This window comes from Mixophyes fleayi, chromosome 3 (genome assembly GCF_038048845.1).
Source record: "Mixophyes fleayi isolate aMixFle1 chromosome 3, aMixFle1.hap1, whole genome shotgun sequence".
Lineage (NCBI taxonomy): Eukaryota > Metazoa > Chordata > Amphibia > Anura > Limnodynastidae > Mixophyes > Mixophyes fleayi.
The window spans coordinates 67,521,549-67,548,923 of record NC_134404.1 but is presented as its reverse complement, the minus strand read 5'-3'; the positions used below and the strand labels follow the sequence as shown (position 1 = coordinate 67,548,923).

The following is a 27,375-nucleotide window of genomic DNA, read 5'->3' as shown; positions in this document are numbered from 1 at the left end:
TACCTGGGTGCTGCTCTATACTGCTATATTGTGTTGTCCTGTGCTGTGATACTGTATCTTACATCAGTTTCAAAGCTAAATCTAACTACTTCCCTTTATAGAAGAAGGTGCTTTGGTTAATCTTATTATTATCAGTACATACAATGAAACCTGCATTGTATGTAAAATGTCATTGTAAAGCTGTATTTTTCTGGAGTGTTATGTAAATTATTTTTATTACTGACTAAAAGGTTCTCTTGTAATGGATTACTATTGGACAATGGGGTAATCTATGAATAGTTAGGACTTTGTAGGAAGATTTGACTATTTACTAAAACTCACTCCATTGTCTATCCCAGCTCCTCCCATAAAAGTACTTTAACCTCTCCAGACTGTTACAGCATAAATCAGATCGCTCACTCCGAAGTGTGGAAAGATCTGAAACTTTAATTCTAGTTGTTCCTGATACTCTGGAATCTATCATGGGGTTATGCACTAAGAAAGTGCCTGTTGGATGGGTCTATCCCACTGCTATCCTCTGCATATATGGATTTTTTAGCTACATGAGACCTTCTGAACCGTTCCTTACCCCTTATCTGACAGGAGCTGAACACAATCTGACACTTGAACAGGTATGAAATGCTAAAGCTGTCAAAGAACATATCCTGCTAACAGATTCATTCAGTCTGTCTGCCAAATATCACTGGCTAATATCCAGTTCCCAGGTATTTACTAGCACTGTAAACATTTTAAACTGTAGAGGACACAGGCTGATGCTTATTCAGCATGCCAGGAAACATGCTACACTGGGTTTTAATTCCAGGTTTTATTTGTGTCTCAAAGTTACTGTATAACGTATATGTGAGCTAACCTTCATCATGTTCAAGACATGTTTTCACTGTCTGTATACATTTCTAGTTTGTAAAAATAATGGCTTTCTAGACAAACAGCTGAGCCCCTGTAGTAAATAATCCTTATTGCTTAGTAGTTGCTGGTGGAGTCACCATAGTAGCGGACAGTGGGTTAGAGATTTAAGGGGCATATTTAAGAAAAAACGGTATTGCACTATCGTGCACCTACCGTGTAATTTGGTCCAGAAAGTGTCCAACGCAAATTTATTAAAGTCCCATCGCACTGATGACTGATAAAAATGACTGCTTTTCACTTCAGATCGTTTTTGCGAGCAGTCACCATACAACAGTATGGTGACTGCTCCTGGTCGCAATCTAACTAGTCCCGAAAAAACATTTTTTTCGGGAACTTGTCATGTTAATGTATGCCAGCTGAAGCTGGCGTACATCATCAGAATTGAAGAAATCTAATGCTTTCAGCTCTGCTCCGAAGAGCAGAGCTGGACAGCGCATGTGTGGAGGGATCACATGATCCCTCCCTGTCACTCAGCGCGCTCTCTCTGCAACTATCGTTGCAGAGACAGAGAGGGGATCTGTGTGCGCATGTCCAGTTCTTGGAATTGGACATGCGCAATTGAAGAGTGAAGAGAAGACCCGGAGACAGCGCTTCCGAAGAGGGGGGTAAGTATGATTTTTTTTTATCACTGAAACAGCAGTTTTTCGGAACTGCTGTTTCTGTGCAGGGCTGTACATAAATGTGAGAAATAGTTCAATCCTTATCATTGCGATAAGGATTGAAAACTACTTTTCACTTTATGTATATATTGATAAATGTGCCCCCATATCTTTACAATTTTTTCTCATCCAAAGCAAAGAGTTATGGTTGAAATCTTCCAATATCTTCCTTAATTGCATAACCCAAATCCAGTGCAAGCACACTCTGCACTTGTAAATCATACCGTTCAGGTCTATCTAGTTTTCATATTCTAAACTTGACCTAGTTTGCAGGAGTAACGATTAATCAACAATATACCATGCAAATAAACTGCAATAAATAGATGCAACACAAACACCTTTTTAAATGTAATTATTATTATATTTATAAGTAGTTTATTTCCTCTTTACGTGACATTTATCCAGTTGGATTTGTTTGTTATGTAGTTTTATCCAGCTATATTTATTTGTGATGTAGTTTTATTCAGTTGTATTTATTTGTGATGTAGTTTTATACAGTTGTATTTATTTGTGATGTAGTTTTATCCAGTTGTATTTATTTTATAGATGCTCACTGACCCCCCGTGAAGTGGTTTTGGTTCTGGATCTGGATTAGCTTCGTGTTTTGGTTTTGGTTTTGGCAAAACCGCCCTTGTGTATTTTGGTTTTGGTTTTGGTTTTTTTAGAAAAATTGCTAAAATATGCTAAAATCACATAGTTTTGCTCTTTTTTGATCCTACATTATTATTAACCTCAATAACACTAATTTCAAGTCAGTTGCAGTCAGTTTTGACCACCTCACAGGTCACATTATTATTTTCATACACTTTCGGACAAATACTGCAGCGACCTGGCTGGATACTAAGCGACAGAGCAATGACTCAAAACACACGGCAGTTCCTAGCACAACTAGGACACATTGGCACACAGCAGTGACAGAAAAGAAAAGTTGTGAAAGTCACAACCAAGTCACAGACTTGGCTCGGTACTCGGATCCCCTAAGTTCTGGTGTGTTCGGTTCCCGAGGAACCGAGCCTAAGCATCTCTAATTTAATTGTGATGTAGTTTTATGCAGTTGTATTTATTTGTGATGCAGTTTTATGCAGTTATACTTATTTGAATCCTCTTCAAACTTCTTACCCTCACCTACAAGGCTCTCTCCCATTCCACTGCCCCTTATATCTCCAATCTCCTCTCCATCCACACTCCCGCCCGGTCCCTGCGATCGGCCAATGACCGTGGCCTCTCCTCCTCTCTGATCACCTCATCCCATTCCAGAATTCAAGACTTCTCCCGAGCCGCCCCCCTGCACTGGAATGACCTCCCACGCTCCGTCCGTTTGTCCCCTAACCTGTGCTCTTTCAAACGGGCACTCAAAACTCATCTCTTCCGCAAAGCCTACCAGCCTTCCACCTAACCCTCTCTCCACCCTCACTCTCTTCACTTCGCTCCTCCTCAGTAGTGGGGAGCACTTACTCCCCTCCTCCGACTCCCTTTGTGCCTGCCGTCTGTCTACCCTCCCTATAGGATGTAAGCTCATATGAGCAGGGCCCTCCTCCCTCCTGTCTCGCTACCTTATCTTCTGCTCCACTTCAATATATTTGCCTTGCCTGGAGCCTCTGAAGTCTTGGTACTACTCGTTTATTGTTTTGTACTGTTATTCTCTGTACGGTCCATTGTTTGTACTGTGTACGGTGCTACGGAAACCTTGTGGCGCCTTATAAATAAACGATAATAATAATAATAATGTAGTTTAATCCAACTGTGTTTATTTGTGATGCAGTTTTATCCAGTTGTATTTATTTGTGATGTAGTTTTATCCAGTTGTATTTATTTGTGATGTAGTTTAATCCATCGGTATTTATTTGTGATGTAGTTTTAGCCATCAGTATTTATTTGTGATGTAGTTTTATCCAGTTGTATTTATTTGTGATGCAGTTTTATCCATCGGTATTTATTTATAATATAGTTTTAGCCATCGGTATTTATTTGTGATGTAGTTTTAGCCATCGGTATTTATTTGTGATGTAGTTTTATCCAGTTGTATTCATTTGTGATGTAGTTTTAGCCATCAGTATTTATTTGTGATGTAGTTTTAGCCATAGGTATTCATTTGTGATGTAGTTTTATCCAGTTGTTTTTATTAGTCATGTGTGTGTCAGCAGTTTCAGTGGAAGTTATTTATTACAAGCTGTATGCAATGTAATCACTGTTCAACAGTTTATGGATGCAAAGAAGATAGCAAATGTTCTGATTCAGAGATTCATGTACATAACTGCACAGTGATATAATAATGTATAATTACTAAGCTAAATTGCACAATATTTCAAACAGTTAAAATAGAAAAAGTCAATTTACAGGTTTATGTTAGAGTTGATATAGACATGTTTATATGCAGAAGACATCTGCCTGTTTATAAGGTTTGTATTGTTTCTGTTACTCCCTCTTACATGATATGACATTATTTTTTATGACCAGGTAATATGGGAGACAACAGTTGAGGTGGGTTCCTCCCATTTGTTCCGTTATGCAATCTCAATGTGCACTGAAGGCATGTATTATACAAGGCATGTATTATACATAATTGGGGTCATTTCCAACCTTTAAAATATGTCTATCTTACTTGCATACACATGTTCTGTGCTATCTAGTGGCATGCATAAGTGTAGTTTTTAAAACAAGAATTGCCCAGTAAGTCATCACTTTCAGTCAGCACTTACACCATACTTGCCAACTCTCACGAAATGTCCGGCAGACGAAATTCGGGTCAGTCTCACGGACTCCCGGGAGAGCGGGCAAATCTCCCGCATCCCGAACCTGGTACCCCAAAATGACGCGATTTGCGGTGAATCGCGTTATTTTGGCCCCTCCCCCGTGACAAAACGGCAAAATGACGCGATTGGCCACACCCCGTCCCCTCCAGTTCTCTCCCGCCCTCCAGGCACGCCCCTCTCCCAGACAAAGTAAGGAGAAATTAGGTAACTATGACTTACACCTGCCATGTAGCTGGTGCAAATGTTATGGCTGAAACCAGGACCTGATTAAGCTACATCTGCATTGAAACGCCTTTGACATACCCTTACTGTACATTGTCTATGTTATTCTACCCTTTACCTCCCCTGTTCCGCCTCTCGTAGTCTGTCATAAGTGTCATTTTCGCTCGGACATGAATCGCATGAAATTGCGTTCATTGGTGTAAGGTCCATTCTGAGCATACGCAGAGCTATTTCACACAAGATACGTTACACAAATAGACGTACGTCCAGATATGAATCAGAATGCTTTGCAAGAGGCTACATGACCTGGTACCAGGGCCAGATTGACCCGAGGTCTAACTGGGCTAGAGGCAGGGGCCTCGGCATCTGGGGGGCCCTTGAAAGTGCTTGGTTTTTTTTTCCATTTATTTATTTTAGAACTGCTCAGCTGTAGCACGGATGGCGGCATTATTCATCGGGCCCGGGAGCTGCCCCTTCTCCGACTGTCAGCTGGTCACGGAGAATTGCAGGCACCTAACAGCAAATGTTATGCTGTTAGCTGCCTGCTGTCACTGTAGTGCTTCTGCGGCACGCAGTAATCTCCTTACTGAGGAGATCTCGTGAGAGTGAGACTATGAGTCATAGTCTCACTCAGGTGCGGGCTGGGAGAGGGAAGCCCGGGGGGCACACAGGCGGCCGCATCCCATGAAAAGGGAGGCGGCCGCGTCATTGATGACGCGGCCGCATCCCCTGTCATGTGATGCTGCCGCCTGTGCCAGCCGGCCCCTGGTCTCACTCTCAGTAATGAGATTACTGCGCGCCACGGAAATGCAACAGGGAGTGGAAGAATGCCTGCAGTCAGGACGGTTCATGCGTTTGAGTTCATCCAGGGCTCTATCTGTGTGTGGTTTGCATGTCCCTTCTATGCTTACATGGGTTTCCTCAGGGCAAAAATGGACCCAAATATGTGTGTATGTGAGTGTGGTAAGGAACAGTGGGACAGGGGCTGAGTGAACTGAGCATGCCCAAGATGGCAGCCTCACCACCGGCAAAGTGCTTTGCATCCTATTCCAACTATATACATTTTACAAACATACTGTAACACCACCTCACTCCTCTCCTGTTGCAGAGTGGGATGTTGCAGATACGCTGTGTTCACGTTACTCACTTCCACTCTGGTTAGAGCTGTGCCTCCACCAAGTCTTTTATGCTGCATGCTATGGTGATGTAAGTAACTTGTCCTACCAGGGGAAGACATGGAAGACCCCCTTGAATCCACCTGGTTAAATAATACTTGCCAACTTTTCCTCATTGGCTTCAGGGAGATCCCAGGGGAGGTGGGCATGTGGGGGCGGGGCTTGACAAATCGCATTATTTTGGTCCCGTCCCCTAAACGATTGTCACAATTTTGGCCAATTACGGCAGGGGGTGGGGATAAGATAACGCGATATTTGTGCCATTAAGCCCCTTCCTGCCACTTATCTATTGCGGGGGCGAGAACTGGGAGGTTGTCCTGCTCTCCCAGGAGCCGGGGAGGTCTCCCAGAAATGCGGGAGTCTCCCGGACATTCCGGGTGAGTAGGCAACTATGTGTTAAAGAAAAGCAGCTAATGAATCTCTAGAGACTGAGGTGTCTTTTACATTTCTGTCACCATTACTGAAGTCATGTTGTCTTACCTGTCAGTCTTTGATTAAATCTTGGTCTCCATTAAAATGGCCACCTCCATAGGCATCAATACATGGACATAAAACACAATTTCTGAACTGTGTCACCATGCCACAGATGGCGATGCCGACCACGTCTTGTACTGGCTCAGCATCAGGGAGAATGCCAGACTCTTCAGGGAGTGAGGGAAATCACCCCTATTTCAGGGAGTCTCCCTGACATTCAGGGAGAGTTGGCAAGTATGGGTTAAATTCAAATCTATTTTCTAATTAAAAGAGGGGGATAATTGGAAAATAGATTTGAATTTAACCAGTGGCACAGCTTGAACAACTCTCAATCATGATAATAATGCAATTATCAATCACATTATTACTATGAGACACGTCTCAATATGCAGATGATATATTCCAGCAGTCCTACCTCTCTGACAGTCAGCACACCATGCCTAAACTAAACCTGGTTGCCTGTCAGAATCTCCTCACTTAGGTAGAACAGGGTTTGATAAAAGAGTAATTGATCAATAGAATAAAATAGCTTTGATTGGATAAGAAAACAATTGAATTAGATAAACTTGTTCAGCACAACCCTTAAGGTCAATATACCCGGTCACTTGAATAACACAAGAGGCTGAGTGTTCATCACAGCTCAGTCAGTAAACTCTGAAGCATAAATCTCCCATGCACATATAGTGAACCAGAATAAGAGATTTCAGCAGCAACACACTTACACACTGGCAATCTATTACAAATAATATATTCACAGTTATAAACATTAGGTACCGTTGGTGCATTTGGTGAATAACCCGGGTTATAGAAATGTGTCAGTAATGTATATCTCTTCAGTGTATAGCTTTAGCAATCTTCCATAAAAGGAACATCAACAGCATGAAATTGTGTAGTTAGATAATAGAGAAATGGAATATTGCAGTAAGAAACAGTATGGATCTGTATTTACATCTCAGGCACTGTGTGATATATGTATATTAACTGTGAGCAGACCTTTTACGTGGAGGCAGGACACTGGGCAGGACATAGCAGGGACATCCTCTTGCCTGCAGTCCTCTCTGCTCACCCGCAATTCACCCATGCCAGGAGACTAGCTTTAAATGCCCATCACAGGTTCACTGGCACAGGTCCCTTGTAAAACATGTCCTTCACACTGAACATTCTCAGCAACTCTCTGTAAACTCTGGGCTTGATTCATTAAGGCACGTAAATGCTGATGTATTTTGAATTGGGCATATGCACATAGGAAGTTTACAGTAAGGTTGTGCCAAGCTCGAGCGCACGCAGCAGTGTTCAATACAAGCTTTGGGCATCTCAAAGGTACGTGTTCTTCTGTGGTGTCACTTGCACCAGCTATAGGTCTGGTATAAGTGCGATTACTAGTGATGATGTCTGTGTATGTATGCTAGAACATGTGTTTGCAATCAAGAGTAACTGTAAAAATTCATTATATGTACAGTAGATATTCATAATCATCATAAATGTATTTTATGGGGAAAAAACACAACTAATTTTTTGTTTTAAATCTTTTCTCATTAATGACTATGGGTCTGATTCATCAAGGAAAGATAAGCAAAAAATTTAATAACTTTTCTTTCTCGAGTTTTCTGGACAAAACCATGTTGCAATGCAAGGGGAGCAAATTAGTTTATTATTTTGCAAATAAGGAAAATACTCTCAGTTTTTTCATGTAGCACACAAATACTTGATAGCTTATTTTTACACTGAAATTTAAAGTTGATCTAGGACATGCCCTATCCCAAATATAAATCTGCTATCACATTTTAAATTTGCCTCTCCCTCCAATGCAACATGGTTTTGCCTTACTTGCTTACTTTTGCTTAACTTACCTTAATGAATCATGCCTTATATTATTTTTTTGTGACTTTATATTCTACATACGCATTGGACATATCCTACAGTGTATTGTTTGTTGGAGCAGAGCGTACCTAGACCAATATTCATCATCCATCAACAGACGTATCTTCAGATCCACTCCTTGTTCAATACAGACGTGTATGTGCATTATGTGTATGTATATATATACATATATATATATATATATATATATATATATAATATATATATATCATACTTGCCAACTCCAGCATTTTGCGAGAGTCTCCCGGACTCCCGGGCGAGTGTGGCAATCTCCTGAATTCTGCCCACTTCACTAGGAAGTGCACCACTTCCTAGTGAAGTGGGCAGAATTAGATCCCAAACGCCGCGATTCCTGGTGAATTGCGGTGTTTGGCCCCGCCCCCGCTGTCACAGGGGGCGGGGCCAAAATGACCCGATTTTGGCCATCCCGCCACCCTCACACCCCCTCCACTGGCTGGCTCCCGGAAGGGAGCTGAAGAAAGTCGGCAAGTGTATATATATATATATATATATATATATATATATACTCAGGCTTTCCCACATCCTTCAAATCTTTAGACATTCTCTAAAACCCATCTCTTTTTCAAGCTTACCTTAACCCTGATGATATTTATCCCACTAATACACCCTCACAAGTGTTCCAATCTCCACTCTAAGCCACACTTGCACCTGTTGTTTCAGCTGTGCCCTCTTCCACTTAGAATGTAAGCTCTCTAATGAGCAGGGTCCTCCATACCCTATGTTTTCATGTCTGCATTTATTTTGTCTGCCTTGTATGTCCTTGTTTTATGGGTGTCCTGTTTTCCCTTCTGTACCGTGCTGCGGAGCACTGTGACGCCTCACAAATCTACCATAATAATAATATATTCATTTTATTAAAAACGCACATCACGTTAGTCTTGCATTCCTTGATGGATCAGACCCTCTATCTCTATTCTTCAGTCCAACCATCCTCTCTGGCTAGAGTCAGACTGGCTCCGATATCTTGGACAAGCTTCGCACTCTTTCTGCAATACCCTCTCTTTCCTACACTACTCTTTTCCAATATGGTTGCACTTCACTAATGTTCACCGATGCCTTCTAGTTATGTCCTCCACTCTCTCAATTGGCGCTGCTGGGCTCCTCTGTTCACCCTTCCACCCATCAGCAGATGGGAGATGTAGGTAGTGATGCAGCTCCATCACCGACATTTCGGAGCAGCCACTCAGCTGTGCCATTTTGATGAAGCCCCGTGGCGGCAGGGGTCACATTACTATTATTATTTTGATTGTTCCCTATTTTCTCCTAAAATTCTGTTCAGCTGACACATATCTATGTACTATAAAACTCATAACAGGGGACATCAGGCTTGTCTTCATTTCATCTCTACTTTTTGAAGTGCAGTAAAATTTCTATGCCCATAAAAATAAATATTGTTTATTATATTTCTGCTCGATTAATTTCTGTCGAGATCCACCCATCATATTGAATGAAAATGTATTCATCCAACAATCAATGCTATTATGTTACACTTATTGGTGCACAGCCTTGTACAACTAGACACAATCATGGTAAATGGGCACGATATCACAAAGCAGAGAGAATGAATGTTGTTCTGGGTACATATTTTCCCATGTTTGGAAATGATCCTCTATTGACTATTTAACTGATTACTGACACATATTTCCCATATAATTAACATGTCTAATGAGATTATTAGTGAGTCTATGAACATTCCTAATGCTGATATATTTCTTGTCCATGTTTCCCTTCTGCAGGTGACAAACTCTGTCTTCCCAGTATGGACATACAGTTATTTGGCAATTTTATTTCCAGTATTCTTACTCACAGACTATTTAAGATACAAACCGGTCATAATCCTACAGGGTCTGAGTTATATAATAGCATGGGTCCTGTTGCTTTTTGCCCGTGGTGTGCCTGCCATGCAAGGTCTGGAGTTTGTTTATGGCATGGTCACTGCCACTGATGTGGCCTATTATGCCTACATCTATAGTGTGGTTGACACAGAACATTACCAGAAGGTCACCAGCTACTGCCGGAGCATAACTTTGGTGGGTTTTACTGTGGCCTCTGTGCTTGGCCAGCTCCTGGTCTCCTTGGCTGGAACATCTTACTTCTACCTCAATGTGATTTCTTTAGTGTCCGTCTCAGTTGCCTTTGTGTCATCTCTGATGCTACCTATGCCAAGCAGGAGTATGTTTTTCCACAGGAAGGTTAAGGGAGATCCCTCTGAAACGCCATCTGAAGAACCAAAATCAACAAGTGATAACGCGGACCTGCAGCCTACAGAACAACAAACCGCAGCATCCGAGGTAGAGGCCGAAAGCAAAAGCAACAAAAATGTCTGCAATGTGTTGTGGCTCTTATGCAAAGACCTGAAGGAATGCTACTCCTCAACCCAGCTCATCTTATGGTCTCTGTGGTGGGCACTTGCTACAGCCGGGTACAACCAAGTGATTAATTATGTCCAGGTTTTGTGGGAACACGTGGAACCTTCACAGAATTATACAATCTACAATGGAGGAGTAGAAGCTGTGTCTACATTTCTGGGTGAGTAGTTTACATTTGTTTTATATGTTACATAAACTAGCAATTTATTCCTTTATTTTTTCCTATAAAATTCCACATACGGTTTGTGCCATAGGTGCAGATTTACAGAGAATATGCCATGTCTTAGTATATGTACACACTGTAGTGCAGAGATTCTCACCCACTTGGCGATCAAAGCACACTTAGAAAATTATAGCTTTAAATGACCGTGAAACAAAACATGAGAATGTGACGTGGCTGTAGTATATAATGAAAGACACATGGATATATATACACATCTACACATACACGCGTATGTATGTGTGTGTGTGTATGTATATCTGTAATATATATATATATATATATATATATATACACATACACATATATATCCTTGTGTCTTTCATATACTACAGCCGCCTCACATTCTCATGTTCTGTTTCACTGGGTGTGTAAAGCATGTAGGCAGAGTGGGTATGTGTGTTTAAAGCATGTAGGCAGAGTGGGTATGTGTGTTTAAAGCATGTAGGCAGAGTGGGTATGTGTGTGTAAAGCATGTAGGCAGAGTGGGTATGTGTGTGTAAAGCATGTAGGCAGAGTGGGTATGTGTGTGTAAAGCATGTAGGCAGAATGGCTATGTGTGTGTAAAGCATGTAGGCAGAGTGGGTATGTGTGTGTAAAGCATGTAGGCAGAGTGGGTTTGTGTGTGTAAAGCATGTAGGCAGAGTGGGTATGTGTAAAGTATGTGGGCAGAGGGGGTATGTGTGAGTAAAGATGCTGGGCAGAGGTGGCATTTCTGTAATGACAGTGCTACAGGACTCCGTCCCTAGACTACGGGAGACCTGTAGCACCAAATGATTGTATCCTCTAATGAGGACATATTAAATTATTGCTTGCTTTGCGCTTTTTTTAACCTCCTAGGCACGCCCCCAATGACACACAGCCACACTTCCAATGGTATGGCTACACCCCTTTGGCAGTGCCAAACATGGGTTTCCCTTCTAGTCAACTATAGTGGGGCCCCATGAATTTGCTGTACCGGGACCCAAAATTTCACTTGGTGGCCCTGATAACAGCCTACTCTCTGCAAATGAGCCGAACTAACTCAGTCCTTCAATCTAGTATTGTTGTGTGGCTTAGAGCCGTTTAATCCTACATATGGTATTCTTTGCCATGTTGTGCACTCATTATTCTGGTATTGTGGCAATTTAACAAGAACCTGTCTTCCACAAACAATGTAGTGAAGTGTCTTGTGGTGTTGCTAGTTTCCAGGGAATTAATATGTTGCATTATAATTACTACTTAGTCCAAGAAATGGCTGCCTTTGCCATGTGTCGGTGAAAAGATACGTGGGAATGGATTTATAGGATGAAGGAACCCAGGGGTGCATGCATAGTTATCACTGCTGGACCAGTCTGGAATTCTCTGGTTTGTTTAACTGGGCGTAGCTTGAAATAACATAATATGTGAATATTCTTGGACTCACTCAGCCAAAAATTAAAAAAAAAAAAAAAATAGAAACAGCTAAACTTACTAAAATTCCAGCTGTGGGAGGAGAACAAAAAAATAAAACTGCACCCTGTATGTTGAGAGAGGAAATATTACCACTTCAAGCAAAATAAAACTATATTTTCCAAGTTAATAATACTGTATACATATACTACACATTTATGTCTTCACTAGTTCTATAGTAAATTTAGCAGGACTCATCTGGTTTGTGAAACAAATAGAATATCAGCAAGAACCTGTCTCCTTTATCTGTTGTATTTACATATGGTACATTTGTCATTACCAGGAATGATGTAAACATAAAACTTACTTCCCATAGTAAATGAAATAGGAGATGAAAGTAAGCAATTCTGCTAAGTATATTGGCCTTGTAGATCAAGTTCTATATTCACTGCGCAAGGACCCAAGGGTTTGCAGCTTCTTGAAATTGGATAACTACATTTTGCAACCATGCTTGACCCTAGGTTTAAGTCATACACCAATCAGTCACAACACTAAAACCACTGACAAGTGAAGTACCGCTAGGAGTGATCCCTTGTTGTATAGGGTAAAGCCCTATCTCCAGCAAAAACCCAATTGTAGAACTTTTTGTCTTTTTCAATCAACCTGCAGGGGTGTTGATTGAAACCTTCCAAATAAGAAAGTCAATAAGTGAGGACTAGAGACCAGTCAAAAAAAACCCTAAAAGCATTAAGTTCGTTTTGCAGCTTCCTAATGCCTTGGGAAAGTGGTGTAGAGCACTGTGTGGTGGCTCAGTCCAGTGACTAAGTGACTACAGTCCAGTGACTAAGTGACTAAGTAAGCCACATTTGAGGCAAGAGATCAGTACAGGAAATGGAGGACAGGGGGGTGGGTGAGAGAGGAGGACAGTGAGCACACAGAAGGCCTAACTTAATCCTTCTGCCTATGTCACTCTGGGTGCAGGTCCCAATTATTCATAAACACTCTCTGCACCTATGCTAGATTGGTTTTGTTACTGGGCTGTGTCAGTATTCTTTAACATGAGATGCCAGGGTTGTATGTATGTGCCATGAAATTTAGGTCCATCGGGGTCCTCACTAGCAGAGAAAAGTTTCTCCCCCTTAATTTAATAATAATGGAACAAGACCAAAATGTCTCTATGTGGGTCAGAGATTGACACCCAATGGAGCTCTAGACAGGATATGGTTGGGGTCCCTTTCCCCCTTCCTTTGTAAAAAAAAACAAAAAACTATAATGGGTTAAAGTAATCCCCTCCCCCTCCCAAGCACTTACCTCCATCTATTCTTCACTGTTCTTCTGTCACTCATTCCCTGCTGTAGTCCTCCTGCAGCACTCAGTAATCACCTTACTGAGATTACTGTGTGCCGCGGAAGGACTACAATGCCTGTCATTCTACGCAACGTTCATCTGACAGTGGGAGCCGCCGGCCGTGCTACTGCTGCCCTCAAAAAAAAACAAGTAGTTTCAAGGGCCCCCCAGATGCCCTCGGTTTAATCCGGCCCTGACTGGGCCATAGATGGCAGACTAGGTTGCCTAATGGATAATCCGTCTCTGGTGGACATCTGGACATTAATTTTTTTTGGAGCCTAAAGTCCTATAAATGTAATAACTCTCATGAGAAGCCTCACGGAGGAATAAACTAATAAGACCGTATTGAATTTTCCTGCAACATCAGTGTTTCTCAAGGTCCTCTAATTCAATCTAAGCTTGTCTGTCTTGTGAAACTTGTACCACCTCATTGTGATCATCTCTTTCCTTAGAGAAGTACTCTATGGGGGTAACGTTAGGCACTGACTGATCACCTGGATGTTTTTCCAGATGTCCTTTAAAAAGCATCACAGCCCTCAATGTTTTCTTGATTATAGAAGCAAAAGTGTCAAGATGTTTAAGAGAAGTATAAAGGAACAGACAGTCGTCTATTTATGGAAGGCATTTAACTCCTTTAATATTTTGCACTAAAGTATAGAATGGGGCAGGGGGTTGTCACACAACAGACCTGTTATAAATATTGTGGTCAGGGAGGTAGGAGTGCATGATATTATAACACAACCTAGGGTAGAAGCAGAAGGTAATAAAATAAAGCATTTTGCAGTGAGGTTGGAACATTTTTCTCAGTAACTTACAAGCTCAAATAGATACAGCTCAACTATTTCCCCATGTTATATCTGTTTATGTCGCTAGTGCGTTATACTAACACAAGGTATATTATTATCCTGCTCTAGGCGCTCTCTCCTCTTTATCGGTTGGCTATGTGAAAGTGAATTGGGAGTTGTCTGGAGAATTAGCACTTGCCATCTTCTCAGCTGTCAATGCTGGTGCTCTGTTTCTAATGGACTATAGCTTCAACATCTGGATGTGTTATGCCGGGTACCTGATATTCAAGTCTTCCTATATGCTTCTTATCACTATCGCCACGTGAGTATAATCTTTCCAAAGCAAAATACACATCTTATAACACGGCCTACTTTCTTAAATAGAACAATTGCTGAGACATTCAAAAAAGTATTGATTTTTAATCATGGAGTCGAGTACCTTCTAGCAACCCATAGTATGTCCCTGCCTTATATGGAATGAAGTTGTTACGTCCTAGATTTAGAAGGTCAAATTGGAAGAAACAAGACATGCAAATAGTACAGTTACACCTCAGTGTAAACTGGCCAAGTGATGAGAATCTGGTTCATATCTAAATAATAAACCTATTTACTCAGATAATTGCCGCTAATTACATATTCCAAGAACATTTAAGGGTTTTTTTTCATGTTAGAACTCCCTTTTCATAAAAATCGGTAGAAAGAGAACTCAACCCCAAACGTCTTCTTTCTTTAAAATGTTTAAATTGTAAATTTGTTGTAAATGTAAATTTCAGTGTACAAATAAGCTCTCAAGTATTAGTGTGCTACATGAAAAAATAGACAGTACTTTCCTTATGTGCAAAATAATAAACTAATTTGCATCCCTTGCATTGCAACATGGTTTTGTCCAGAAAACTTGAGTAAGAAAACTTACTTAACTTTTTGCTTAACTTTCCTTAATGAATCAGGCCCAGTGTGGCTTTAACTGTTTGAGAAGGGAGGAGAGCACACAGGAGGGACAGGAGTCAGGAAGGAAATAGGAATAAAGGAGGGAAATAGAATGAAAGAAGAACCGAGAGGTTTAAGTGAAGGGCGAACGAGATTGGAAAAAAGATAACCATGGGTCCCATATCTTGTTAAAGGATTTAGAGGAGTTATTGAGGATGCTGGTCAGTCATGAATTCCATAAGCTGGACGTGACAGAGTTGACTAATACAGATTGGAGCGAGGGGGAGAAGGTTGCTTCCATTCAGTCTCCCAAGCCTGCTGCCTTGGTGTCACACTTGACTCCGCCCTCTGCTTTATTCCTCACTTCCAGACTTCCAGTCCTGTTGGCTCCACCTTAAAAACATTGCCAGAATATGCCCTTTTCTTACTCAACATGCTACCAAAATTCGTATCCATTGTCTCATCATCTCCTGTCTTGACTATTGCAACCTCCTGTTATCTGGCATTCCTGACACCCATATATCCACACCTCAATCCATCCTAAATGCTGCTGCAAGACTGATCTTCCTCTCTCAATGCTCCACATATGCTGCACCACTTTGCAAATCCCTTCCTATGTACTCCAGAATAAAATACTCACCCTTACCTACAAAACCCTCAACAAAATTACCCCTGCATACATCTCAAATCTCATATCAATAATTAATCTCCCTCCTGCCCTCTTAGATCTACCTCTGACCTTGTCTCGTCTCACCTCTCACTCCCACCTACAAGTCCCGTGCTTAGCTCTCCTCTCCTCCATTCCAGTGTGGTAATATTCTGCACCCGCAGACCGTAGCTCTCCTCTCCTCCATTCCAGTGGTAATATTCTGCACCCGCAGACCGTAGCTCTCCTCTCCTCCATTCCAGTGTGGTAATATTCTGCACCCGCAGACCGTAGCTCTCCTCTCCTCCATTCCAGTGTGGTAATATTCTGCACCCGCAGACCGTAGCTCTCCTCTCCTCCATTCCAGTGTGGTAATATTCTGCACCCGCAGACCGTAGCTCTCCTCTCCTCCATTCCAGTGTGGTAATATTCTGCACCCGCAGACCGTAGCTCTCCTCTCCACCGTTCCAGTGGTAATATTCTGCACCCGCAGACCGTAGCTCTCCTCTCCTCCATTCCAGTGTGGTAATATTCTGCACCCGCAGACCGTAGCTCTCCTCTCCTCCATTCCAGTGGTAATATTCTGCAACCACAGACCATCAATCTCCTCTCCACCATTCCAGTGGTAAAGCTCTGCAGCTGCAGACCATCGCACAGCCTCCATTCCAGTGGCAGTACTCTGCAGCCCGCAGATCTCGCTTTCCTCTTCACCATTCCAGTGGTAATACTCTGCAGCCCGCAGACCATCGCTCTCCTCTCCTCCATTCCAGTGTGGTAATATTCTGTGCCCGCAGACCATCGCTCTCCTCCTCACCATTCCAGTGGTAATACTCTGCAGCTGCAAACCATCGCTCTCCTCTCCACCATTCTAGTGGTAAAGCTCTGCAGCCGCAGTTCGTTACTGACCTGTCGTTCGCAGGTCCTGACTTCTTGAACCTGGTCACGTTCTACCTTTGTCTGTTTCCCACTAGTCTCGCCAAGAACTCCCAAGAGGGCCATGACCTGCGTAGTGGAAGCAGCTAAATACATACCTTCTTGCAAGGGTCCCTGGAGAAGACCATCCACTACGTTAGACTCTGCGCATCTGATAGGAGTAGCATCAAACTTGACAGATCAGGGTCTGAGAAACCTAGGCTCTGTGACAGTATTCTTAAAGCCTACTAAACATGTCTTGACACTGAATGTCCAAAGTAATGCAAGTAAATGAATCTGTACACACAGACAGACAGACAGACACACACACACACACACACACACACACACACACACACACACACACACTCTATGGCAAAGTGTTACATTGCTTTTAATTGTTTTCAATTTTGATGTTGCCTGCATGGCTGGATTAACAGTGGGGTTGATGAGACTACAGCTCTAGGCCATCTCTTGCAGATAAACCTGTAAGCTGTAGGTGCACACTCAGGGGAGGTGGAACCCCCCACAACCCAAAACTTTATGCTTTGCTTTGGCAATTTAAAATGTCTACAACTGTGCTAGTCTACAACAGAATGGTTGAGTCAAAGTTTTGACCTTTACCGAATTAAGAGTTTGTGACCAGACCTAAACTGAACAGTTCATGTAAGACCGTCCTAGAGTATAGGTGAGAACTTCTCATTTGTAGTTGCCAACACTATTAAATTGTTCATTTGGGTTCAGGAGGTATCATTAGTTATTTTCAGCACTCGGGGACCTATCATGATCAGTAAATGCTGTGATAAGCCCCCTACCTTTTGCTGTAAATGATGTGGTGCCTAAGAGCAGAACAGAGTGCACTGGGCGCCTTTAAAAAATTTGGGGAGGGTGCAGTGATGACATTCCAGCCTCAGAAGCATAGTGTTGGACTCTTCTGAGCATGTGCCGGTCAGGCAAATCCCCACACTAAGTTCTGCCACTGTTGGTGCCTGACAAGCACAATACATTGTAAAAGCACTGGGCGAGAAGATTCTACCTCTGTCAAGTTAAAGCAAATCTCTAACACTGAATTGTCCAAAATACCCCACAGAGAATGTGCTACAATAGTTACAAAATTACATACTTTTTCCAACAAAAGACAAGTAAATGTTGGATGAGGGTGTTGAATATAGAATTGGAAGAATACAATTGTTGTCTGTATTGTGGTTTAATCAGATTATCTAGCAGCAGGACTTAGATCTCAATTGAAAACAATAATGTAATAATTAACAGATGACATTCTCTTACCACTATTTTGCAGTATTGAGTGTCCTTGTTTTAATGATTTCAATGAAGATGTGTGCACTTTTTATATATGTACATACAGTACAGATATCTTATCTGTGTAACCTAAATTTACCATATAGGTTCCAGATTGCTGTTAACCTAAGTATGGAACGTTACGCACTGATGTTTGGCTTGAACACTTTCGTTGCACTGGCTCTTCAGACCATACTGACCATCATTGTGGTGGACAACAGAGGCCTAGGCTTGGACATCATCACTCAGGTAAAAAACTGTACTGCTTTGTGCAGTTTATCATTGTATTTTTTTCACACCATTATATTCAGCAACTAAATATTTGTGCATTAAAATGTACAGAAATGTATCATGTTTATGTTTGTACCTTGCATAGGTTGTGTTAATTTTTTATCTTATATTCAGTAAACATGGAATTTGACCAGGGGTGCCCACACGTTTCCATACAACTGTTTTATATAAACTGATCAAATCTTCACACTATGGACAGGCCTGTGAGGTTTATAAATTCTGTAAAATCTCTTCAAATAATGTCATCTGTTAAATACATTAATGTCACACTGAAATTTCACACATACAACTGTTTGGCCTCCATAACGGCACCGTTCTCTATTCTATATATAAAACAAAGGCCCTAAAAAGAAGACATACTTGGGGGGAGCATTTGAGGAGCACTCTCTTGGTTAGACATCCGAGATGTCAACTCCATACCTAGACAGCTTAAAAACCCTTCCCTCTGGCAGCAAGCAAGGTTATAATTACCTGGACTGTAGTCTGAAAGAAAGCAAATAAGAAATCTTCACAAGAGGTTTACTGTGGTATGTTACCAGTTATGTCTACAGCGATACTACGAAAGCTATTTATATATGCTATTTCTCAAATGGGCCTGTCAGTGCTCATTGATATCTTGTGTTACCTCTAGAGGCAGGACAAACAACAAACAAAAACCCTCCCCCTCTTCATTAACTGTACTGGACCTTTCTACTCAGTTGTTTGTTCTGCTGGCAGGTAGACTGGATCACTCAGGTTTATGCTCCTACAGTTTATCCATGCTGTAATTCACTGCGGCAAGTTATTAAAAATAGAAAAAAATCAAGATATCTCAATATCACTTCTAACCTCGTTATTTAATAATATATTAGAATGGAAACCAAACTCCCCTGAATTGAATCACACCAATATTACTTTATAACGTAAACCTGGGAGGGACACTCTCTCTCCTAAAAAATATTGATGATATCGAATATATATTGATATTAAAAACTGACTTCTGGAATGCAGAGTCTAGAGATCGCTTCATCGTTGCTCACCAAGGCTGTTACTACTCCAAGAAGCTCAACAAGACCTGGGGCTTTCCCTGGGCAGCTTTTATGTTCTGTTTCAGCCACTACAAATGGCTGTCCAGCTTCACTGCCTTCGAGTCTGTCCTGATCACTAAGATCGTATTACAAGACCGCTCGCTGTGATCCTATAAACCATCCTTAATAACATACCATTTCCCACTGATCTGGAGAGACTTCTGCCTGCAGGGGATAGCCATCAAGTCTTCCCCGAGAGGAACCTGCGGGCACCAGCCGTCAATGGCCCCACTTTACTCTGGAGACACTGACCAAATTTATAGGTGGTACAGAGCCCCTCAGTACCAACTCTGTGGATATACTATATCATTTAAAAGCACACCATATAGTTAACAATTTACTGTTAATACGGTGAGCTCTGCTGCCCTCTTGTCGCTATAGGAAATGGAGCATTATAGTATTGTGAGCCTTATTACTGTGGTGAACTCTCACTTTGCCCCTCTTTGAACTACACTTAGAACACTAACTAAAATTTTGTCTGGAAACCTTGATAAAAAAACAAAAACAAATATGCTTGTTGTGACTTCTTCAAGACTCTCATCTATTCTCATAAGCCATCTGTTTGTTCTCCACAGTATCTGTGCCCGATTGCTGGCACTACTCCAGCAAGCTGGAATGCTTGATCGTAATCTCCCATGAATAGCCACTTTAATGGGTGATAGCAACTTCCAACATCATACTCGCTAACCAGTTGTGGAATAATACTTTGCTAATATCACAACCAGCATTTCAACTGTTTTGATGGAGAAAGACAAATGGGGTGAAATAAAGAGTGTTATAAGAAAACTAAAGCACCCTCCACCCCAATCAGACTTGCTCCAATTTCTTGCTAGCTCAAATTCTTAACCTACCTCCAATAATTTACCCTTCACAACTCCCTGTTCTTTTAACATGTCTGCAGCTTCTCCCAACAACCCTGACCCTGGGAACAGGTCTAACCCAATTTTAAATAGAGACCTGGGAGAAATCGTCAGATGCATTGACACCATGCTGTCAAAGCAGGATATTCTTGAACAGAAGCTCCAGGAAGGATTGGATTCACAGCTTGCCAATCTCCAGTCTGATCTTACGCAAGTAACACCCAGGGTCTCAGCACTAGAGAATAATAAAGAAGACCAAGCAGACCTTCTTACTCACCTGCAAGAAACAGTACAGGCCCATGCAAAGGAGCTATAGGAAGTGCAGAGGCACCCGGAAGACCTCACCAATTTAAGGGTCGAAGGAGTACTAGAAGACATTTCCCATCATGGCTCTCACTAAAATCTTCAATGAATTCATGGATGTCAACCCCAATAACCAAATAATGTTTGAATGAGCTCACAGGGCACTGGGTCGAAGAGGCTTTAAATCTGAGCAAACTTGGGACACTATATGCTCTCTTCACTAGTCTATAGGTAAAGAAGAGGTTCTACAGAAATCCAGACAACACCATGAAGATAATAAATATTATTCACCATATTTTGGAACATAAGGTTCAGACACTTCTGATCTTTACTGATATGGAGAAAGCCTTTGATTGAGTAGATTGACAATTCATGACAGGTGTTCTGGAGCACATGGGATTGGGTACTTTCTGTTCAAATTAAATCTTAACCCTCCACTAGGATTAGGATCAGTGGCAGCCTGTCTGAATCAGTAAGTATCTCTAATGACAACTGTCACCATTGTGCATTGTCTTTGCTGATCTTCATACTTTGCATGGTGACATTAGCCAAGACTATGTGTTCAAATTCTAACATCAGTAGCCTTGAGATATGGCAGAAGGGCGACACTTGTTGAGGCACTTTTCATTGATGACCTACTGTTACGGCTCCCACTGGACACAAGATAAACTCTTAGAACAGCGTATGAGAGAGGTCTTCACCTATAGCAAGCCACCTTTTCTGTTGGGAGTGATATTCTCTCAGATACTCGGATGCCCCGAGAACTTGTACTCGGAGCAGTAAGAGTTTATCTAAGGTGCCAAGTAGCAATGAGGTATTGAGGCGCAGTGATAACCGGAACAGTGAACAGAGATGGAGAACACTCAAATATTAAACAACACAATAAGACCCACTTTACTTTAGATAGTTGGATACATCTCTGTTCACTCAGGGAGATTTCCTCACACTTATCATATTTTTATGTTAGAAACGTGCAGTGTATCATATATATATATATATATATATATATATATATATATATAAAACTTGACCTCTATATTGTATATTGACATCTGGACTGAACCTGTATGTGGGATGTCCAGCCAACAAGAATCTGGTTTTCATCATAGACAGGACTGATGCCATATAAATTTTAGTCCACTACCCTAGAGATTACAGTTTCTGGTATCAGCTGTAGAATTTGCTGCACCATACATGCAGTTTCCAACTAAAATTGGCTGTTGCTGAAGCTGTATTTTACATACAAATCTACACTCTTTGGCAAATTCATAAACAGCCTGGGATGAACAGGTGGAGTGGTAGATGTCCTAGAACAGTGTTTCCCAAACCAAGTCCTCAGGGACCCCTAACAGTGCAGGTTTTCCAGGGCACAAGTGGAATAATTATACTACCTCTGGCTCTTTCAAAATGGGTCAATCAGTAATGAATACATCTGTGCTTCAGCAAAGAGGTATGGAAAACATGCACTGCTAGAGGTCCCTGTGGACTTGGTTTTAGAAGATGCCCTAGAAGATGACAAAATCCTGGTGTCACGAGCCGCGGCGGTACGCCGCATCCTGGCATGAACTAGCAGCCGGGCGTGTTTTAGTTTCTGTGCTCTGTTATTATCCTTGTGGCATAGATGTCGGAGGGTGTAGGGACAGCCTCCAACACCAGGGGGAGCTCTCATATTATTTAAACTGGTTCACTTATATTTTTATACATGCTTCCTGGTTATTTTATTACCTATGCTAGTTCTAGCTAGTAATTAATTAGCTGCCTCCTGAGGCTGATTGTCAGCCCTATCCTCCTCTGTCCTGATTGGCTCTTACTACTATTTAAGGCAGTGAGATCTGAGCCTCACTGCCGGTTATAGCGCCCTGTTTCAGTACTGCTGCCTGCTCCTTTGTCCCTGTGTTTGGTGTTTAACCTAAGATTGATTCTCCGTGTATGACCCTCGCCTGTTCCTGGATTCTGAACCTGTGTATCTGCCCCTGATCTACTGCCTGAACCCGGATTCTGATTCTCTGCTAGTGACCCTGATCTTTCGCCTGTCCCTGGATTCCGAACCTGTGCCTGTGACCTCTGACCTTGGGTTGTTCTGTGGATACGCTATCTGCTGCCGGCACCGACTCTGCCTGGACCCCACGCTGCTGTCCGCCATAACACTCCTGGGTTCTCCTTAGCCAGTACACAACTCTCGACCCTCTGTTAGTCTGCGGCCAAGTCTGTCCCCACCACTAGGGGCTCCAGTGAACACCGGGCTTTCGGAGCAGACTCCAGGTTTTGTTGTACCGGCTGGAGGGGTTCCTAACACCTGGTTGGTTAAATATGCTCATAGAATAGAAACAACAACAAATAAATAAAAAAACAGGCCCTGGGAACAGGTCCGGCAGAACGCGGTAAGCAGGGATGGCAGGCGGGGGGAGTGTCCCTTAGTCTTGGCACTACCCCCACCCCACCTGCCATCCCTGCTTGACCTCTGCTCCCTTCTCACCGACAGTGTCGGATGTGACATCATCATGTCATTGACACTGGCAGTGGGAAGCGCGCAGAGAGAAACAGTACACCGAGCTGGCAAGAAGAAAAGGGAAGGAAAGAAAGTCATAGAAAGGTAAGTAAATAACGGAGGGGGACAGTATATGTGGAAAAAGGAGGGGGACAGTAATGTTGATGAAGGAGGGAGGCAGCAGTGTGGAGGAGAAGGCAGCAGCAGGGGTAGGAGGAGAGGGCACAGTGTGATAAAGGTGGATAGTGTTATGATGAAGGTGCACAGTGGGATCAAAAGGGGGCACAGCGTAATGAAGAGGTGCACCAATGTGATGAAGAAGGGGGCACAACCAAACTAATTTCACAAAACTTTAAAATCTTATTACAAAGAATACATATTCATTTATATTTTTCATATAGCAATTCATGTTTGAGGTTTAATGTATTTATTTGTATTACTCTCTTTCATAAAGTGTAATATACGATTTGTATTGAAAGATAAAGCATTATTGAATGAACAAATAATTTATAAAAGAGGAGGGTGCAAAATTATTATGCAGGGGGGCGCCGGACATGCTAGCACCAGTCCTGCCTGGGAACTCAGGTCTTACAAGCCCAGATTAGACTTCTCATTCAGCCCCCAATTAAAGATCAGTAACTGAATCTACTCCCTAAAATCACTGGAGCATTACAGCATTATACAGAGAAGTGATCTTTGTGGACCCTGCAGATACACTTGCCGCACCACCACCACACCACCTGCGAGGGGCATGCGAGAGGCTGAATGATCTCAATTCCTACTGCATGACACCCCTAAAGCGCATAGGGAATATTTACCTGACTGAAAACAGCCTTGTAGCGTGCAAGGTACATTAATTTGTCTGCCATCCCTAGATGCTCCTTCGGCTCCCATTTAAGCATAGTATGATCTCAAGTATTGTCCTATATATTATATTTGTTATACATCACAATAAATAAACTTCAATATATATATATGTATAATCACAAATAATTTATGGGTAAGTGCTTGTAAGTAGAGGCTTAATGTTGGTCTATCATATTGCTATGCCTTCTTATTTCAGATGTGAGGTATAGTGATTGAATTGTTGGAATACCATATCCATTTCATGACATAGTTGAAATTTACAGCAATCCTGTTCTGTGCCCCTTGGTGGAATACAACAGGGTGTGAGGCTGCTGTTTATCTGTATGCTCTTTAGTGTAATTCCTTAGTCACAAACTATGCAGATGTGTTCCTTTGGGTGTCCATAATACCTCTTTCACATAAACAGAACTCAATGACATTTTATATCATTACGGTCACTAACTTTATTTCTACAGTGAAATACATGTAATATCTTATTACATAATGTGAAAATGTTACTAGTAGTCTGTAATCATCCCTAAATTAAGGTTTTTAAAAAGAACTCCAAGGAAATATGTTTGACCGTTGTTATCCATAAACAATTGTAAAGCAGAATGGTCACTCATATAATTATCCATTTCTTTCCTCAGTTTTTGGTATATGGAAGCTACTATGCAGTCATTGCAGGAATTTTCTTTGTGAGGAGCCTGTATATCCTAATATCACTGCGCTACAAGAGGCCTGAGAACAACCAAGACAGAGACATTAATGACGAGACTCATCTTTAGTGACCAGTATCAAAATATTCTCTAAAAGCTGTGAAAACGATGGTGACTATTGGCACCATCTCAAAGGTTTTGAATGACTGAGGATAAGATAAAAAGGATTTTATATACAGTATGTATTTAAATTTGCATCGTAGACCGTTTCCTGTAAGATAAAATAGAAACACCATGAAGATTTTTTTTTTTCATAAATGGACTATTTTCGTTACTTTGTGCTATTTACAAACAATTCTGGAAGGCACTTGTTCCAATATATGGTTCAATAAATGTAGAATGAACACACTGTGGAAGTCAAATAATTGGATGAAGTAAACCAAATTGTTTAATATTGTTTTACCGTGCAATTGCGATTAATAAGCCGTGTTATGATGCAATCGCACAGATTCATAACACACATTTACATTCGCACTTACACTTGTAAATAATACACACTTATTAAGGTTCCAATACACATTTATTTATTAGTAAAATGTATTGGATTGTTTATACATAAATGATAATATATTAATTGATATCCAAGGTTCATGATATAGGAACTGTATCATGTTTAGTGTCATTTTAATCCACTTTTTTACCATAAGACATCTGCTACTATCAGCTAAACGATAGCACCTTGTGTATGCAAGTTATGCATGATAAAGGATAAATGGTCAAAATGATACTGTGTTTGTAATGCTAATAGACCAGTTTGAACCAGCTTTCGAAGGGAAAACACGTATGCAGCTGTTGGAGAGCTGACCCACACCACCCTTGGAGGGTATTGTTTGAATTGAATTATGACCTGCATTATACTGGACTGAGGAAACCACATTTTTGCAGTGGAGAAACGCGTAAGAGGTTTTATGCTTCATTTGCGGTTTTTAACATTTGATTTCTGGATGGACTTTATTATCACTTCACTACCCCTGCAGCTGTAACTATAAGAGTTTTATTTGTAACTCCGTACGGTCCTTATTTACGAAGGTGAGCGGATATTGCCACAAGCGTCTGCAAGCATTGAATGTTAAGAGATAATCTCTGGCCAGAGTCCAGAGTATTGTGCTACAAAAAGACCTGCATGTAAGAATATCCTGCTCACTTTTAGGGGACTGTTTAAAAGGAGCCAGCAGGAGGAGTGATCTTCATTTCACACTAAAGGAAGAATTGGAAGGTTGGTTACCAGTGGGTGGCAATTAGCTGGAATATTGCTTTGATTTCAAGTAAGGTCTGTTTTAAACTCATTTGCACTTTGAACTACCTCTGTGGATTGTGGGCATCAAGAGCCTAGAATTTATTCAAGTATAAGTAGCTAAGGAACGAAAAGATCTTATCATTACTTTTTCAACCTGATATCACATTGTCTGAACTATTATCAGACTGCATTTAACATCCATGCTGGGTTTTTTTTTTTTTTATTATTATTTTCTCTGTGGGGAGTGTGTAGTATTAACTTTCCGGGGAGTTCACCCCCGGGATTGAATAAATAGTCATCCTAGAAATAACTTATAAGCACTTTAAGAGGTGGATTTTTGTTATTATGTTTTATTCCTGCTCTCTAATAAATTGCAGTGGATGAGTATTTTATATGTTGTGGAAATGTAGTGGCTATGTGTTATTTTTTACTTACATTAAATTAACATTTTAATTACAAATCGGTTGGTGTTTTGAAATAGTCCCCCTTTTTTTCTTGTGAATTGTCGTCACCATTTTAGATAAAGCACAAACTATTCCAGAAGAGGGCGGCTGTTCTCTGTTATTTTAACAATGAATGTATAAATTGTTTTAGTCTTTAAAGAGAATAAGAAGTGAGGTATAATTTACCCAGAAGAGCGCCTAATCAATACACTGCAGTGAAATTCTGAAGGTATTGTGTTGTTCCGTGTTATACTGGACTGTCCTGAATCCTGAACCTATGGAAACATGCCGCGACATCATCAGTAGTTTTTTTTTATACTGAAACTGGATACTATCAAGCTGTTTTACCAGCTAGTTCTCTCTCTTTTCCTGAATACACAGTAGACATGATTACCATATCCTGGGCCTAGATGAAGTGTTAGAGGAGATGTAATTTATTCAGTGTTTTTATACTTTCCTGCTTTATTTTGTAATTAAATATCTTTGTGTTTTAGAACCACAACAATCGCATTGGACAGTGTTTTATTGGTAAGCAATAAAATGATTTTAATAACACACATACATATCATGCTAACTCTACAAACCTTTCAACCACAATCAGACAATACCCTAGTTTATACAACATATAGGGCATACAGACTGGTGCAGCTTAAACCACTTATTTGCTTCTTACTCCTACTTGTTCAAACACCTTATGGAAACACACAGTTTGGCTATTTAGTTCTTCATCAAAGAGTGAAATAGGAAGGAGACTCCAAATTCTAAACAGTGAAACCAGATTGCTGTGAATTCAGAGCAACAGTCTCCACCCAACATAGAGATGGCAGCCATGGGCATATAGAAACCTATTCTAGTTAGTCATTCCTTCAGAGTAGGGATGTGCACCGGCCACTTTTGGTGTCTCGTGTTTTGGATTCGGATTTGCTTGAGGTTTTGGGTTCGGATTTGTTTCGCAAAACACCTGACGAAAGGTTTTAGTTCGGATTTAAGGTTTTGGATTCGGATTTATTTTGAAAAAAACATAAAAAGTGTTAAAAACAAGTTTTTTTGTTTATTTTCACTCCTACGCTATTATTAACCTCAATAACATTCAATAACAATCATTTTCACTAATTCCCAGTCTATTCTGCAGAATCAGTGAACTTTGTAATATT

The 27,375-nt window shown here is 41.2% G+C and overlaps 1 protein-coding gene across 1 annotated transcript; it reads left to right on the top strand.

Annotated features, from left to right (window-relative positions):
* The first annotated feature begins 372 nt into the window (after positions 1-372).
* Positions 373-26,255, top strand: SLC19A3 (solute carrier family 19 member 3). The gene is made up of 5 exons (XM_075201666.1): positions 373-611; positions 9,828-10,620; positions 14,313-14,505; positions 18,075-18,216; positions 24,473-26,255. Exons 1-5 carry the CDS (start codon positions 462-464, stop codon positions 24,608-24,610), a joined length of 1,416 nt encoding a protein of 471 aa, XP_075057767.1. The 5' UTR covers positions 373-461; the 3' UTR covers positions 24,611-26,255.
* Positions 26,256-27,375: the final 1,120 nt, after the last annotated feature.

Coding starts and splice junctions, on each gene's coding strand:
- SLC19A3 (XM_075201666.1), top strand. CDS start 462: ATGGGGTTATGCACTAAGAAAGTGCCTGTTGGATGGGTCTATCCCACT. Junction 14,506..18,074: donor CTTCTTATCACTATCGCCAC/GTGAGTATAATC, acceptor TTTACCATATAG/GTTCCAGATTGCTGTTAACC. Junction 18,217..24,472: donor GCTTGGACATCATCACTCAG/GTAAAAAACTGT, acceptor TTCTTTCCTCAG/TTTTTGGTATATGGAAGCTA.